The 17,591-nt window shown below is 41.6% G+C and overlaps 1 protein-coding gene and 1 non-coding gene across 2 annotated transcripts; one reads left to right on the top strand and one right to left on the bottom strand.

The window, feature by feature from the left end:
- The first annotated feature begins 961 nt into the window (after positions 1-961).
- nfe2l1a (nuclear factor, erythroid 2-like 1a) lies at positions 962-15,577 on the top strand. The gene is made up of 9 exons (XM_038691972.1): positions 962-1,063; positions 2,731-3,409; positions 4,741-4,929; positions 10,230-10,415; positions 11,885-11,950; positions 12,742-12,873; positions 12,994-13,153; positions 13,345-13,965; positions 14,113-15,577. The coding sequence occupies exons 2-9, from the start codon at positions 3,128-3,130 to the stop codon at positions 15,081-15,083; spliced, it is 2,607 nt and encodes an 868-aa protein (XP_038547900.1). The 5' UTR covers positions 962-1,063; positions 2,731-3,127; the 3' UTR covers positions 15,084-15,577.
- trnaq-cug lies at positions 7,788-7,859 on the bottom strand. The gene has a single exon. It is a non-coding gene; the product is annotated as a tRNA-Gln (tRNA).
- Positions 15,578-17,591: the final 2,014 nt, after the last annotated feature.

The following is a 17,591-nucleotide window of genomic DNA, read 5'->3' as shown; positions in this document are numbered from 1 at the left end:
CAGCTGGTTTGCCAACAGCCTGTTTACAATAAAACTCCTGGAGCTAGTCCGCAATTACCGAGATTGCTATAATGTCTCAATAAAATCATAACCTCCGTGAGTGTTGCTATGTTTGGTTTGTTTGCGATGTGCAAATTCAGAGGTTGTCAAGGACAGCAATCTGGTGTCTGCGAGGGATGATCCGGCCCTGATCTGCCCCCTGGTGGATTAACGTTTAAAGCTCCAGGTACACGCAAAGTACGCAGGCAAGTATGTGAACAATGCTGTTTGCGTCGCAGACGCTTGTCTACGCTAGTTCATTGTTAAAAGGCAAGTATATTGGGGTTCTATGAGTTGTTAGCAGTTCCACCAAAGAGACTTTTCCCATCTACACTTCTCACATGGTTTAATTAAAAAAAAATTCAAATATCCTATCCATTATTTCACAAACAAATAAAAGATTTTTTTAAAAGTCAAAAAACTGAAAACAGATGTGTGTATTTGTTATTCTTTCCTCTCCCTTTAGTCATCTCACAACACCTCAGACTATCTTGAGAGCATTTGAGGGTTCTGACCCCTAGGTTGGGAACCACTGGACTAAACTAGTTAATTGAATACAAAAGTAGTTCAAACTACTTCCACCTCAACCAGCTTATACTTGATGCATCAGTATTAATAATCTAATGTCAGATATCATAATGGCCTACTGCTGACACTACATGAAGCATCATGTACTTTTACCTAAGTAGGATTTTGAATGCAGGACTTTTACTTGTAAGAGTCGGTCTCACACACACACACACACACACACACACACACACACACACACACACACACACACACACACACACACACACAAATATTAAAACTGCCTCACAACACACAGAGTCCTCCTGACATGAGCAAAACACACCATATCCACGCTTGTTTTTTTTGTTCCATGGGAGGAGTTATTATACGTCAGCACACACACGGGTGTCGCTTTTAAAAAGGTCCCACCCTCACGGTCTGCCAGAACAGCAACTGAAACCGGGACAGTGTGACAGAAACTGAGACCCTGACACGCGGCTCAACACTCAGCAAGGTGAGACACATTCTTATTACATTCTTATGGTATTCTTAAAAACTCACATCAACTCAGATGGCTTTCTAAAAGTTTACAATCGCCCGCGGGAGCGCGATAATATTCCTGTTGTAGCCTATCTTTGATTTCCTGCGAGTGGACAGTCTAGGTTTTAAAGGATTTTACTGTCAGCGGTGTGGCAGTGATTTCTGCATTGAGTCAAAACGTTGCGTGATATTTCTGGAGCTTCCCTGTCATAAATGTGTTACAGCTGTCAGTTCAGTGGGCTATCTGCAAGAAAACCTTGTGTAACCTGTTGTTCTGGCTGATGTACAGATAGAATCTCACGCAGAGAGCAAAACACGACAACAGTGTTACTTTTACTTTTGATTTTTTACTACTAACTACAACTTTAACACTTTGAGCATATTCAATAGTAGTATGGTATTGCTACGTTTATGATTAAAGTATATGAATACTTAATTCACTTACACATCAGTTGCAGCCTATTATACCATATCCTGCTAGTTTATATGACATTAGTGTTAGGCCAGAGTACACAAGACTTTTACTCTAAATGAATACAATAGAATAAAACTTTTATTTTTCACTAAGATGGAAAATTGTCACTTTTCATCTGATAGTTCAATAAAACAAACAGCATGTAACACTGACGGGAATAAAATAAAATCCATAAAATGTAAACAGATGAAAAACAACAAAATAAAATAAAGTATACAGTACAGCAGTACAACTACAATACAGTATAGTTTGTTGCCATGTAGCAATACTTAGACCCTTATGTCCTCTAGACCACACAGTACAAAATTATACTTGAGTAGACCATGTAGTAGAAGATACCATACACTACACTGAACTATAAAAATTAGTAGTCTATGTAGTTATTTATATCCCTGGGTCTTAAGATGGTGCTGAAAAGTTTTCAAACTCCAGTTCTAGTCAGCTGTTCCACTGCAGCTTCTGTAAACAGGTTACCATAGCATGAAAAGTAAACCCACTGTTTGGGAGGAGGGAGGAGACAGGGAGAGGGTTTTGCCAAGCAAACACTGGCAATTACATCATGTGGCTGCAGTGAGGCAGTGCGGGGCAGGCTGGTGGTTACCAAACCCTTTCTAGAATGAGGTCGAAGTTACTGAGAGTGGTAATACAGACCGGCTCTGCCCTATCTGTGTGTCTGTCTGCCTTATCTCCTCACATAAACTGTCAAACCTCTCAACTGCTGCCTCCATAGTCTGTAGGTCAGGCCACACTGACAGTGGAAGATTAGTGTTGAACTGTAGTGCCGTTCTTCTTGTCATTAGTACAGTGGTGGCAATGTTATTGTGCTGTAGTGTTATATTAGCAATATCTATAGGTATATATCTATATTAGTAGTGAGAGCAGTAGTTCAAGCTTCATGAACAGTTATGTGATCGTTAACTTAATATCGTTGGGTTTTGGATTGTTGATTATATTCAGGAATTTTATAAATCAAATGATGATTCAGATTAATCGATAAAGAAAATTGTAGTTAGCAGCTCTAAGAGGAAAGTACACTTAGTTCAAAACATTACGCATATTAAAATCCCAAATTATATTTGCAATAACTTGTTTAATATTTGGTAATATTAATATTATTTGTGTAGTCAGTCTTCTCCTCTAAAGCAAGCTGTTCTCTTCGTTCACAGGAAGAAACGTTTCCATGAAGACCAACAGGCTTTGGATGAGTCTGTAAGAACGGGAAAGTTTCACAGTCAGTCTTTGTTTCTAGATATTTATATCAGCGCCGATAAAAAACGTTTACACAGACACAAGATGCCATAGCAGTTATTAAGTCTTTCCTACAAGAGCAAGTAAAGAATTTCCCATCCGGGTTATTTTTTACCCAGGACAGTTTTGAGAATTGTTTTGTTGTTGGAGAGGAAGGGGGGATTTGTGTTTTTTTTCCCCTCCCCTTCCCTGGGGAGGTCTAACAGATCTTCTAGGGACTTCTTTGCCCAAGCACGCTACGACAGAATAGACCCTCATTGTGTTGGTGACTGAGCTGAGCCCTGGACCCTTTGCACGTCTTCTGACTTAAAGACCATGCTGCACCTAAAGAAATACTTTACGGAGGGCCTCATCCAGATGGCCATCCTGCTCAGCCTATGTGGAGTGAGGGTTGATGTGGGACTGGAGCCCTACCTGCCTCCCTCTTGGCACGAGATGATCCTGGGTCCGACCTCTGCGCTGACCCAGACGCAGTTCCACAACCTTCGCAACCGCATGGAGGAAGCCCACGGCCTGCACCCCAAGAATGTGGACCTGGATGGGTTCTTCACGACACGGAGGCTGCTGGGCTGGGTCCGCTCTCTGGACAGACTACAGGTAGGAAAACATGTCTGTGTCTTTATCTATATGGTCCTATTCAGACGGAATTAAGATATTTTTAAATTATACCTTTATTTTACCAGGAAAAACAGTTTCTTATTTACAATAATGGCCTGGCAGGAGACAAAGGCTTCCTGTGGGAAAGGTACAAACAGTACCTATGTATGTAAAGTATCTATTTAAAAGAGGCTCTTAAAAATGTAATTTTTGGAATTAATGGAATCGTTTTTATTTAAGTAAAAATGCCTATTCATTTTCTTTAGCGTGAGATGAGAAGATTAATACCACTGTCGTATCGGGACTGTAAATATAGAGCTAGAGCCGGCAGCTGGTTGTCTTAGCTTAGCATGAAGACAGGGGGGACACGGCTCACCTGCCTCTGGCCAAAGGTACCAATAAAGGTACAAAATTCCGCCTCAAAGCATCAGGAGCCAGACAACCAGTGGAGACTCCAGGAAGTCACTGCTCCTGGCCAAGAAATAGTCCTGCCCATAACTACGTACAAGGTGGTTTATTTATCATTATACTAGACAAGGTTGTATAACAAAAAGAAAGTCTGTAGTCCGTTCATGCTACACACACAGAACTTAACTGATAATTAAATGTAACTCTCGTAAAACCATAAAGTGTCATTCTTACTCTTACTCTCTACGTTAATCAGTGAGCTTAAGATGTGCTGGTAGGTGGATTTAGTTAGCTTTGAGCAGAGCTGTTGAGCTTTATGCTAAGCTAAGCTAACCAGCTGCTGGCTCCAAATGCATATATACAGTACAGATGTAAGAGTGGTATTAATCTTCTCACCTAACGCTTGGCAAAAAAAAAAAAATGAATACACGTCTTTCCCAAAAAGTCTATTCCTGGCTCTATCCAAAGGTAACACAATCTTTGACAGCAGGAAGTCCTGCTTCCCTGTTTCCAGTCTTCATGCTAAGCTAAGCTAACCAGCTGCTGGCTGTAGCTTAATATTCAGCTTATAGACACAAGAGTGGCATTAATTTTCTTAATTAACTCTGGACAAGAAAGTGAATAAATGTATTTCCTAAAATGTCAAACTCTTCTTTTAAGTAGACATTTCTCTTGCCCGCACTATCATTCCTGGAGTTGTAGATGTTTTTTGGGATAAAAGGTGGTCATAAAGATAAGACACTATTATTGGATGTTCTTTTCCCTGATAAAATGTTGTCATAGTTCCAAATTTGTGTTTACCTCCCACAAGCTCCCCTGCTTTATAGATAAGGAGCATGTGAGCTCATGTAGGATCCTTTCTTTGGTAGGAATACCACTTAGTAAACACTGAATTGTGAAATGTTTCATACCTTTCTCCACAGGTTCCTAATGCAGAGCTGGAGACGTGGCTGGTCCAGCGGGAGCCAGATCCTCTCCCTGTGGGATGTCCAGACCAGCCCTCCCTACGGGAGAGAGCACCTGCTGGGGTAGAGAGAGACCGAACCGCCCCACCTGTGGAATCCAGAGCCGGACCTGGTACCCTGCAGGAAGAAGAGGAGGAGGATAAAGAGGTACAGCTGTTTCATTCAATGTGTGTGAACATTTAGAATTTATGTTTTAACTTGTTCTTGAGTGGCATCAGAAGTGGAGACTTAAGTTAGATGTAGCCCCCCTGATTCCAATATCTGAAAGGTGCCACCGAGGGTTTCACAGAGGGCTTCATTAAAAGCACCGACACCTTAACGTGATGGTTCCACACCGGACATTCAGCGTGTAAAGCAAGCGTTAATGGAAACAAGGGAATACATGCCATGGTTTATACCATAGATCAAACCCAACAGACCACTGCACTTTAGATGCTAATTGCTGACTAGCTGGTGAACATGCAGTAGTAGAGCATTTAGCAGCTAATGAGGAGTTGGTGGAGACCAAAAAATGACTCCAAATTAATGTGAATATTGCTCGGTATCTGCAAATCAGGCAAACGCCTGCTAATAACTAAAAGATGATTACATTGTGTTCACAGGTAGGTTCAGCAGGCCCCAAATGACCAACAAAATCAGTTAGGAAGTCCAGGACTTCAAGAAAAACAGCTAGATTACTGCCTTAGAAACCAGACTGAAGAGCTTTTTACAAGAGCTCGTGAGCAGTCTGATTAAACCAGAACTGATACTTAAATGTAAAATCATTTCTTTAAGAGGCCAAAATTGTCTGGTTTCCACAGCCCTTTCAGCAGTCGATAAAATTCAGACACTTGCAAAGATTTAAAAGCAGAACCGAAGACACAGCTATTTAATTATATATAAATGAGTCATGTGCAGAGGAGTGCCGTTTTTGTTTTTGACTGTCACTTAAACTGAGTGTAATGTCATGTAAGATAATGAGTCAGAGTTAGCTGACTCACCAGGAACCATAGATGACCTCGCCAGGAAAATGAAGCAATGTGATCAGCAGAGTTGAAATACAGTAGAAACACCCTGCTGAAGAGAACACACCTTTTAAATAAACACGCACAAAGTCGCCTGGGAGTCACAGACTTTTTTTTAATGATTGTGTTTACACCTCAGTAAACCGGTTACTGCTTGTTGTATGCAAAATCCAAAATGTCTAGGTTTGAAGAAAGGATTCCACAGCTGAACAGTACCCTGCTTGTAGTGAGAAAAAATGTGTGCTCTCTTACTGTGCCGTAAGACCATCATTGACCATTAATAATGGGTCAAATGAATGTATTGTGAAAGGACTTGCTCATAGTGATGAACCCACAGAAAATGATCATACAGCTCTGCAGTTTGCCTCAGCTATATGCAGCATTTTAGCATCTCTCGGTATGAAGTTTTGACTCTCTATGCTCTCATTATGTCATGACAACTGTTTGCTTACACTTTTAGCACAACAACTTTATATGGATAACATGCAGGTGTTGTTTTTCCAGCATTTTCGGCTGCCCACTGATGCTGATCATCTGATCTGGGTGGCACCACTGCCTTCATGTTCTTGCCTGTATGAACTTACACTGTGAGCTCCATTTATTAATGGCAGCACCTCAGACATGCCTGGTCAAGCTTTGGACTGTAAGACAGACTCCAGCATATACATCACCTGGCAGTCAGATCCTTCACTCAGACATGTTGAAACTGAAAAGCCTTTAGAATTGCAGTTCACAGCGGAGAGTTAAGTGGAAGTCTTTTCTTCAGACTGTAGTAGGATTTAGACTAAGCTAGCAAGCTTTTATGATTTATGATTCTCAGCAGATTCTAGATGCAAAGAAGTGGGCAGAGCTGACAAAAAAACAAGTTCCATCGCTATATGTAGGATCACGCAAACCACACTGTGACACAACATAACACCCACTCAGACACAACACATAGGCCGGTGCTGCTAACAAACAGACTGTACAAGATATAAATAGCCCACATACTGGCCTACATGTCCAGTCTGGACCTGTCCACACATTTACCAGCAACAGGTGTTTGTCATCCCTTAAACGTTCTTTCTGGTAGTATTTATATAGATACACCATCAAATGTGTGGTAATAAAGACAACTTTATTGAGCTCTCTAAGGCAGGGGTCGGCAAATAAGCCCATTTTCTTTCAAGACGTTATATGGCGAGCCACTGACAAAGTCAAATTATTTCAAATCATATGCACGTTTAGCTCAGTGGGTACTGTGCGGGGCTCCTGTTAATTAGGTTGTAAGAACGACTCCAACTTCCTGCAGGCATTTTTTTCTCCCTTTTTAAACAAATTGAATAAAAGGACACCTTTGCACATGCTCACAATAAAGCATGTGCTGCAGTGCGTGTGCGTCCCAGCGTTTGATCGGCATTCATAAACCTATGGACACTTATTTTCATTTCCCTGAGAAAATTCAGGGGAATCACATCACACGTTTACTGACGGCTTTTTCAGAGGTGTGTCAAGCCAGAGCCTCTTTTGAATTGTCCTTCAGAACTCTTCAAAGTAAAAGCTCTCAATGAACTCGACATAAAGCATAGCTGCAAAAGACCTTCTTGCGCTTTTATTTTAGAGGCACAATCACTTAAGAGGAAGTGATTATGTGAGTAACTGTTGCTGTCATGACTGAGATCTATTTCAGCACCAGCCGTTATCAATTTATTTATTTTTTATTTTTCTGCTATCAGAGCAATCTGGCCACTGTGGTTATTATTATACACACACAGGTCCGAAATACACAGACACACACAAACATGACCTATACACATGCATTAAAGTACGGAGAGATGTCGGAGCGAGTGGGATGCCATGTAGCTGGAGCCATGAGCAATTAAGGGTGTAGGGCCTTGTACTGCACCTTCGGCAGTGTCCAGGAGGTGAACTGGCACGTCCCCAAGTACCAGACCACACTCCATATGACTCACTGGTTCCTAAGCCAAGTCCCTATTGTCTGAGCTACTGCCGCCCAAAATCAGGTTCCACTGAGATTTGAACTCAGATCGCTGGATTCAGAGTTCAGAGTGCTAACCATTACACCATGGAACCACTACAGTGAAACGATGATCATAGTGGGATAGTAGTATCAATATATCTGAGGATAGAGGTATTTCAATTTGTTGTTAGGAGATACAGATGAAGATCAGTCATTTTACAACAGTTTGGATGCCTACACAGTACATCTGCATGGCAGCCACACACACACACACACACACACACACACACACACACACACACACACACACACACACACACACACGGAAAAAACGCATTACTAGCTTCCTCCTGGCCTCGTGACTGACGGGCTTGTTTTGAAACCTGATCACTGGCTTAATGCGTCCTGACACACATTCACATCCCTGAGTTTTGCAATGACCCCTGTTTACTGCATCAACACACACACACACACTCATGCAAAGAGCCAAAGGAGCAGGCATGTAAACAAATGTACACCAATGCCTGCTGTGCTAATTTGTATTTGCGTTTTCAGCTGTGTTGCAGGAGGAAAACAGGAAATCCTGCTTGTGCCAAGTGGCATCAGCTGTTTAGATTAAAGGGGATCTATTATGCTTTTTAAGGTTACAATGTCAGATGCTCGTACTAAATGTGTCCAAAGTAATAAAAAATGAGGTATATGTATGTAAAATGAATCCCTGTGACCACAAAGCTCAGGCTTCAGACTGCTCTGAATATTAGGTTTCCAACATTTTTTTCACTCTGTTCGCTTTCTCGATGCTAGTCTCCTGGTCCTCAGGGTCAGTCTGTTGGATCACATATTCATTCTGAAGAACAGGGTTTGATTAGCATCTTCACGTGGCCAACCGAAGTCTCCCACTACGCTCACGGCATAATTTTCTCATTGAATAATAAATGCAACACACCTTTTTACTCATGGTGGTGTACTTAAGTACCGCAGTACTCAGCTCCTTCATTGTCTATGTGCTTGCTGCCACACCTTTCACCTTAAAGCTATTCTGTCAGTAGCTGCTGTTCATGTAGCATTTCAAAAGGCCCACCTCCACCTCCACCCTTAGGCACAGAGTCCGCCATGATGCACCGTCATGTTTGGGGGGTGCACATTGGGAGTGCCCAACAGTTGTAACTGCACCTTAATTACCAAGAACCTCATCTCCACTCCACCATACCACACTTCACAAACCAAACCTGAAGTTGGCTGCCTGTCTTGCTTTTTAACCACCTCGTAGACAACTGGCTACGTTGTGAACAGAATTGTTCATAACTATTAACTATTTGTTTCTGTTAAATCTGTCTTTCATTCACATGGTCACCATAAAGGAGAATATAATGGAGAAATATTTTTTCTGTTGTAACTTTGCATGCCTGCTTTTATTGTTCTATTAACTAATAACATATGCTAAATACATGTCCAAAAGATACCAGCCCCTACAATGTGATCATAGGTTTTGGTGGTTGAACAAGCCTAACCTGTCTCAATAAATTCCCACACGTGTCCCATGTGGCCTCCCCACTGACATGTTGTCAAAGCCTCATGGGATCTGTGGTTGTTGAATATGAATTTTATCATATGTTGCTGTATATTAGAGTTGAATATTTATTACAGTAAAGTAGTAATCATCAAACTCTGGAGTTTTTCTTTGCATTTTAGAAAGCAGTCCACGTAGCTGGAGATGTGGTTGCTTTTTAACCACACATTCTTGTAGACAACTGGTTGTGTTGTGAACACATTTGTTCACATACTTGCCTAAGTACTATGGGTGTAAGATTCCATCACAGGGCACACCAGAGAACTCAGACCGTATGGATTTGCATGATGTAAACAATAACGACCATTGATTACTTTTTTGTTAATTCTGAGATCACAGCGTTTACCACAGTGCACGGATGTAACAGTCTCGGACTTGTCAATCTAAGCACTAATCTGTCGCCTGTTATTTTGCCAAGCATATTTGTCGCTGACACATCTTACAGATGCGGGTAACTGCGGTCTTGATCTATTAGCTTGTCTTCAAAACTTTCCGGCATTGTTGTCACTGCCGACGTACCTACTGACCCCCGACCCTGTCACGTCCCCATACTGCCCAGTTACTGTTAATGTGCATAATGCATTTTGCAGATGCTAGCATTAATGTCTGAGGATTTGCACAACCAACACTCCAAATGGACACAAAATACGCAGCTGTAGCTACAGTATAGCTCTGGCTTAACAGGTTTCATATTGTAGTGGTTATTGCTTTACCTTTGTTTACCTTTATCTTGTTTGTTTAATCAAGAACAAATACTGTAGTATAAAAATTAAAATTTGACATTTTATGCAGTGGTTGTAAGCTGGACTGTTTTTTGGCCAAGACAAAAGACCCGAAGTTACTGGTGATCAAGACCCTGCAGCATAATGGCTGCTCTGACGAGATCATTCTTTATTTTTGTCTCTGCAACCAGGAAGCAGTGCATCATGTACTTAATCCAAGTGGTGCTCTGGATGAGAGAGTGGAGGATGAGGAGGACAACGAGGAAGACCTGGTCAGGATGCATAGGCATTACAGGAGAACAGAGGAAGGAGGAAGACCAGGTGGTTCCCACGGCCGTGCTAACAACAGAGAGCTAACTCAGAATGAAATAGACCAGGTAAGACATCATTCATTGTGATAATAACATGCTACAGTACTGAATGTGTTTTCTCCATTGAAGATAATACTGTACAATTCCTGGAGACACAGAATATTTGAGTCTCTTATGGTTGTAAAGAGCGTTCTATCATCTGTTACATGCCACCCGGTCAGCTTAGAACACTGCTTTTGAATATCTAAGGAATTCAAAGCATGTAGTTTCTTATCATGACTCCTTTATCTATTAGCATACAGCATTAGCACTGATGAGTTGTTTGGTATATGATCACTTTAAACACACTATGCAATGCAATATAAAAAAAACAAACAATGAAAGTTTACCAAGGCATATATAAAGGGCCCTCTCCACATTGTTCAATCAGCAAATTTAGCAAAGCTAAAGTACAGGGTTGGAGAATAACAATAATAATAATAATAATATCCAACTAACGTTACGTATTTTACATGTGGTCCGCCGCCAGATTATGGTACTTTGATAATGGCAAAAAATAATAATAAATGAATACTTTAGGGGTGTTGAAATATACTTTAGTCATGACAGCAACAGTTACTCACATAATCACTTCCTCTTTAGTGGTTTTGCCTACAAAATAAAAACGTAGCAATTAATTTTTTTGAGTTAAATTGAGAGCTTTTACTTTGAAGAATTCTGAACGACATTAAGAGTCTTTTGCCTGCTTGACTCACCTTTGAAATAGCCTCAGAAAACGTGATTCCCCTAAATGTCCTCTGCCTGGAGATACTGGGGAAATGCAATCGCTTCCGTAGGTTGATGGATGCAGATCAAACACCGGAATGCACCCTCTGCAGCACGTGCTTTGTGAAACATGATATGTAAATAAACTTGAGTTTCAATTTCACACTTCTCTCCATATCTCTCCATATCTCTCATGCTTGCTCACACCACTTAGAAAGCTCTTCTTCAGACATGTTTTAAAACATAAAAATAATAGGTTTTGATGATTTTGTTTTCACATCCATCAGCTGAACGGGGAACGCTTCTCTGTGCTCACCTTAAATCTGTAATTAGGTGTCATGTGAAAACTTAAGAATGGACTTCTCAGAGAAGTAGGAGACATCTTGTCTCCAATACATTTGCATATTCATAGATTCTGGAATTTTGAATGGCAGACCGTGTTATTCAAAACAGATCTGGAGAGGATCTTTTAAAGTAGACTGGTCACAGGACCACCAAGGTCAGTAGGATTCATCCTCTTTGGATCACAAATGTCTGCCCAAAATTTCATGGCAATCCATGTGATTGTTGAGATATTTCTGTCAGGACCAAAGTGGTGCACCGACTAAGTGGCTAACATGGCTAATAAAAAAAGATATGGATATCAGTGGGAAAGTCACCCAGCTGGTGAAAAGTGGCTTTAAGTCAAACGCAACGCAACTTCCTTGTTTTCATTTCTCTCTTAAACTCTATCCCTCTGTCCTTCTCTTTCTCTCTCTCTCTATTTGCAGACTTCTGTCTCCCTACAGGATTGTTTAAGACTGTTGGAGGAAACCTTTCCCTTTACAGAAGAACAGGTAGGGCAAACGTCCCTATTAAGCACATGTACCATATAGGCCATTGCAACTTCTGTGTCAAATAAAACAAAAACGACATCATTTTTTGCTGCATTTCTTCCAATGAAGCTCCTCGTTACATAAATTACACTTTTTATTGTAAGCCAATCAGATTTCTCAATTTTGAGAAATGCTGCTGAACCCAGAGGAAGTTTCAAATAACTTTTTGGTACCCTCGGAAGATAAGATTTTTGCACATTTCTACTCCTGTCTTTGTGTAGTATTCATTTGTTATTATGTTTCGTGTTTTGAATAAAACGTTACTTGATATTACTTGAATTAGAAATATAGTTTTCTTTGAAAGAAAAACACGAGTTTTAGCAAGCTAGTAAACTGACCACACACATGCATCAATACAGTAGCTGCATAGTATGGCTCATTGCAATGACTAAAACCGAACCTGCATGTCAGAGTGTCCTTGGGCTAGATTCTGAACCCCAGATGTCTTCCGAAAGGCTGTGAGAGTGTGTGAGAATGATTACTTTCTTTCTGATGATCGGCTGGCAGCCACTGCCAGTGTATGAATGGGGTAAATGTGACATGGTCGGAGGACTAGAAGTCTATTTACCATTTAAAATAGACATTTAGGCTAATTTCAATGGTTAACAACACACCACAGAATTGAGATATAGACAAAATTACAACACATATAAAGATATAAAGAAGTATTGGATAGTAATTTCCACTATAGTTTTGATTTTGTTAGCAAATAATGTTTTAGGCTACAATTTATGTACTTTATTGTCTCTCAGTTATGTGATGTTGGCGGGGGAGATCTGGAGCATCAACCCCAGCCCATGCTGCCCCCAGTTATCCCCAATGGAAACCCTTCATTGGACCTGGAGCTCCACTGGCAGGACTTGGTGGCTATCATGGAGCCGGAGGTGACTGGGCGAATGAAAATAGATAAAATGACATTTGGCAAAAAAGTAAAGAAGGGAATGATTAGATGAGTAAGCCGAGATTCAATAAATTGAGATCAATGTTTTTTCCTTCCTCTCTAGAACAGGGGTGTTGACATGATGACTTCATTTGATGATACCCAAAATTTGCGAGCAACTGGGGCCCTTCATGGTGTTCCACAGCAAAACTGCAACAACCATGATGATGAGATAGCAGAGGCTGATCAGGAGGTCCTTCAAATAGAGACTCCCCGGCAGCATGGTAATTCCATTCAGCAGCTGACATTTGTTTAAGAATTTGTGGACAGTATTCTTACACTTCAACAACTCCTCAAAAATTTGGCTTGAAGGTTCCTTGCATGTGTAAATTAACTTGGCAATAAAGCTGATTCTGAACACAAGGTGCAGTTACTTGTTTCCAATGCTTTAACCCACACGAATCTTTGTCTCTAGGTTTGTTGGGGCCACCAAGACTGTCAGAGGTAGAGCCAACCCAGCTTCCACTCATCCCCAGTGCAGAGTTGGATGACTACAGTTCAGCCTTGAACATAAGGGACACTTTGAAAAACTCTAATGTGAATCCCTTGCACAGTCCTCCAGACCACATGGATCTGCTTGCAGAAGATCCTTCAGAAGACTTCTGCCTGGGACTAAATATAGAAGATAATTCGAATACCTTTGACGTAAATCTGCTAACACAAGGTCTTGAAGATCCCATGGAACGCAGTCCACATTCACAGTATGCTCCCTACCCTGAAAACCCTTTCACCCCATCTCCGGAGGGAAATGATATGACCCAAGACCTTCTGATGTCATCCTCCAGTGTCTTTTTGGTTGATGAGGAGGATGTCGAGGATGAGGATGATCTCTTTAGCCCACTGAATGACCTCTTAGAGGATGAGATTAGATTTTTGGACCTGGCTCTGGAGGAAGGATTCAGTCCTGTGATGGCAGCCAGGCTGGAGGAGGAGGGCTACCTTGACTGTAAAACAGCTCAACAGGAAACTGGCAGAGACACAGACTCTAGAATGGCAATCACAGATGATCAGGGTCAACCAAGAAGACATCAGCAAGGTAAATATACAGGGAGGAAACAGACCTTCTATAGTAACACTTTTTCACAAAATGTGCAACTATGTACCTTGATTTTAAGAGTGCTAAATTCAAGTACTTCATACATAAAACTATAGAACTTTAACTTTCCTTGTTCCCTCCACCTAGATGGTGAGAATGAAGCAGACTCCGACTCTGGTCTTTCTCTGGATTTCAGCCACAGCCCTGCTTCTCCATGTGCTTCAGAGGCCTCCTCTTATTCCTCTTCCTCTTCCTCTTGTGTGTCAGCTGTGGACAGTCCCTTCTATGAAGACGAGGATGCTGATGAAAGCTTTGTTGGTTCAGATATGGAAGTGGAGGTGAAAATAAAGCAGGAGGAGCTGGAAGAGGAGGAGATGGGGGCAGTAGGAGGAGAGTACCCCGAAGATGTCACGAAACCCTTTCCTCCCAACTATGGGGATCACAAGATATTTAACGGCTTTCCTTGGCTGGAGCATATTGGCCACGATCACACATACAACCAGCCCTGGTCATCTGCCTCCTCTCCATCCCTGGGCAAGCTGCCCACCAAACACACCAAATCCTCCCTGCGACATGACACCGCCAAGCCTTACCACCATTCGTCTTCCAGACACATCACCGAGACTAAAATGTGGAGCCGAGATCAACGCCGTGCACAAGCCCTGAAAGTCCCTTTCTCCAATGAGCTGATTGTTAACCTCCCAGTGGAGGAGTTTAATGACCTACTGGCCAATTACCAACTCAATGAGGAGCAGCTTACCCTCATCAGGGACATAAGACGGCGCGGTAAGAACAAGATAGCCGCCCAGAACTGCAGGAAGAGGAAACTAGACATGCTGCTGGGACTTAAAGATAACGTGTCCAGTTTAAAGCGCTACCGTTCACGGCTGCTCCGAGAGAAACAGGAAGCCCTGAGGAATCTGCTGGAAATGAAGCGGCAACTGGGCACGTTGTACGAGGAAGTCTTTTCCAGGCTGAGGGATGAGGAAGGGAGGCCGCTGGATGCTATGGAATACCTGCTTCATTTTGAGTCTGATGGTAGTGTCACGGTGGCTTCACACCAACAAGGGGCAGCGCTGCCAAAACGCAGCAAGAAACAGAGGGACAAGAAGAAGTGAAGAGGCGGACAAGCCATTACAAAATGTAAGGAGCGTAAAGAGAACCCTTAACAGGAGTGTGATCAAAAGCACAAAAGATGCAGGAAATACTATTGCAGTGGGGAATAAAGGAACACAGAAATTTGTTATCTGCTGATCTGGTAAAAGGTACCATGAACAGATATCCCTGACAGTGATGTTTTTATTTAAAGATGTGGTGAATGCTTGAATGGACGGAAGAAACTTACCTTTACTCCAGGATGTGTTGCTCTCCATTCTTCATTATTACATGTTCTACACTGGAAAAGGACAGGAGACAACTCATGTGAAGCTCCAACAACTTGGGTTCTCAAGCTCAAACCACAATGGTACTACACAGTGGAATGAGGATCTGAGGACCTGGGACCAGCGTTTTGATATGCTGTACCAATGCTTATGCACACTCCTGCTCCTCTTACATCAGCACCTCAGAGACTTGGAAATATTGAGTTGGACAAGCCAGCAGGCTGGATCCTGGCTGGCTGCTAATATATCCAAACAATTACAGACACTAGAATGACTGAGCCAAGGAAGGGTTGCTGCTACACAGGAAGGGAAGTTGTGATCATGCTGCCTTGAGCTGGTAGAGGTGCAGCATCTCACACTTTAGCTGGCTAAAGACTTGGGGATCAAACCTGGGTATGTTCAGATGATTCCCAGATGATGTCACCCTGCTGCCAAATGAATCATGCTATTCACCAAAACACCAAGAAGTGGAGTAGTAGTGCCTATTTTTTTCTTCGGAACTGAAGCATGATAGCAATGGATTTTACCTGTGCCTCTCTGTGGAAATCTTGTTTATTTAAAACAAGATAGTGGGAATCTGTGTTCCAAATGTGGCTAGGGTAGCCACATCCATGACATAAATTCAAAACCCAGTATTAGAAACTGTCATCAGATACTTAATACATGGGCTAAAACAAAACAGCAATTGACTTGACAATTGACATTGTAATGCTGTTAATGTTTTAAGATTGATAGGTAATAATATATGTCAAATGCCCAAAATACAAACAAATCTACCTTTAATTAATACAGTAAAAATGACAGCCTTTGGTAAATCTGAATACCAGCATTTCTAGCTGAGTAGGATAGAACTCCAGAGATACTAATCCAAGTAGGAGTACAAGAAATTAAACATGGCAGCAGTTTGACTTCTTGATGCTTAATTACATATCAACACATTTGACCTATATTTACAGTATTCTAGATAATAGTTGATAAAGCCATGCAATTAATTATTAATGATTTTATTGGCAAAGTCAATTTAGAATTTCTCAGGAATGAGCACAGCCATGACATATTTACTTTGTAATGTTGTTGGATTCTTTTTAGACAAGATACTAACAGATGTTAGTGTTTCTATAGTGAAGAAATGCAGTGGAATGGTAAACGGAGTTACTTGTAACGTTCGTTTCTGGTCTTCCGACCAACACAAAGCACTTTACACTACATGCCACATTCACCCATTCACACACATACCATACAAGGCGCCAACTGCACCGAATGCACATTTTAATTTATTATTTCATTTATGCAATGGTAAAAAAAGGCAAAATAAATGGAAACATTGTGAATGTACTTGTTGGGTGTTAGGAATTTTTTTTTTCATTATATTGGATTTCGGACAAGAATTTTCACTTCTGTTCATCCCTACCCACTGCTCATCAGAAAGAAACTAATCATTCACACTCACACAATTTGCCCAAACACACTGTGACATGCGGACTGGGGATCGAACCACTGCTCCAATTAGTGGGGGACCTGTTGCTCCATCCATCATCAACCGCTTATCCTGCGCACAGGGTCACGGGGGGCTGGAGCCAATCCCAGCTGACATCGGGCAAAAGGCGGGGTACACCCTGGACAGGTCGCCAGTACAGCTGCTCCAATGGCCTCCATATATTTGAAAGATAAACAGGATTTTGGTGAAGACCTAATATGAACTATTTACCGTGTAATAACCTGCATGCCAACACTACCATTGACGGAAAGAGCTTTTATTAGTTGTTAAGTGTCTACATGTTGTGATTACCCAATGTGCTTGCTGGTATTCAAGGACTTGGGACCTTGTCTTCTCTGTACTTCGGAAAAAAAATAAAAAGACAATGAATATGGACTATTTTTGCCTCTATGGTGTACACACAGTTACTGACGTTCATTTTAATTCAGTGGCTTTGTCTCATACTCCCCATTTCTGGAATGAAATAGGTCATTGTAGCTGAGAAATGGACGCATACATGTGATCTTTGTTAAGTTGGGAAACACCATCTGGCGATGATTTTGTGATTAGGCACACATCAGCTCCTCTCTCCTCTACTTTCTCTCCCTCTGTATGCAACCTCATCCCATTATTGCATGTTACTAACACAACTTCTCCCCTTTCTGGTAGTCTTGTGCTTTCTCGTCTCTCTCCTCTCTCCTATCACTTCCTGCAGGTTTTCTGGCTCTGGAGCTGTGGAGTCTGGATCTGTGGCTGCGGGTCACCTG

This window comes from Micropterus salmoides, unplaced genomic scaffold, assembly GCF_014851395.1.
Source record: "Micropterus salmoides isolate LMB-PRFRI ecotype aquatic unplaced genomic scaffold, ASM1485139v1 Ms_hic_scaffold_10, whole genome shotgun sequence".
NCBI lineage: Eukaryota > Metazoa > Chordata > Actinopteri > Centrarchiformes > Centrarchidae > Micropterus > Micropterus salmoides.
This window is presented reverse-complemented; position numbering and strand designations above follow the sequence as displayed.

Coding starts and splice junctions, on each gene's coding strand:
- nfe2l1a (XM_038691972.1), top strand. CDS start 3,128: ATGCTGCACCTAAAGAAATACTTTACGGAGGGCCTCATCCAGATGGCC. Junction 11,951..12,741: donor TTCCCTTTACAGAAGAACAG/GTAGGGCAAACG, acceptor ATTGTCTCTCAG/TTATGTGATGTTGGCGGGGG. Junction 13,966..14,112: donor ACCAAGAAGACATCAGCAAG/GTAAATATACAG, acceptor CCCTCCACCTAG/ATGGTGAGAATGAAGCAGAC.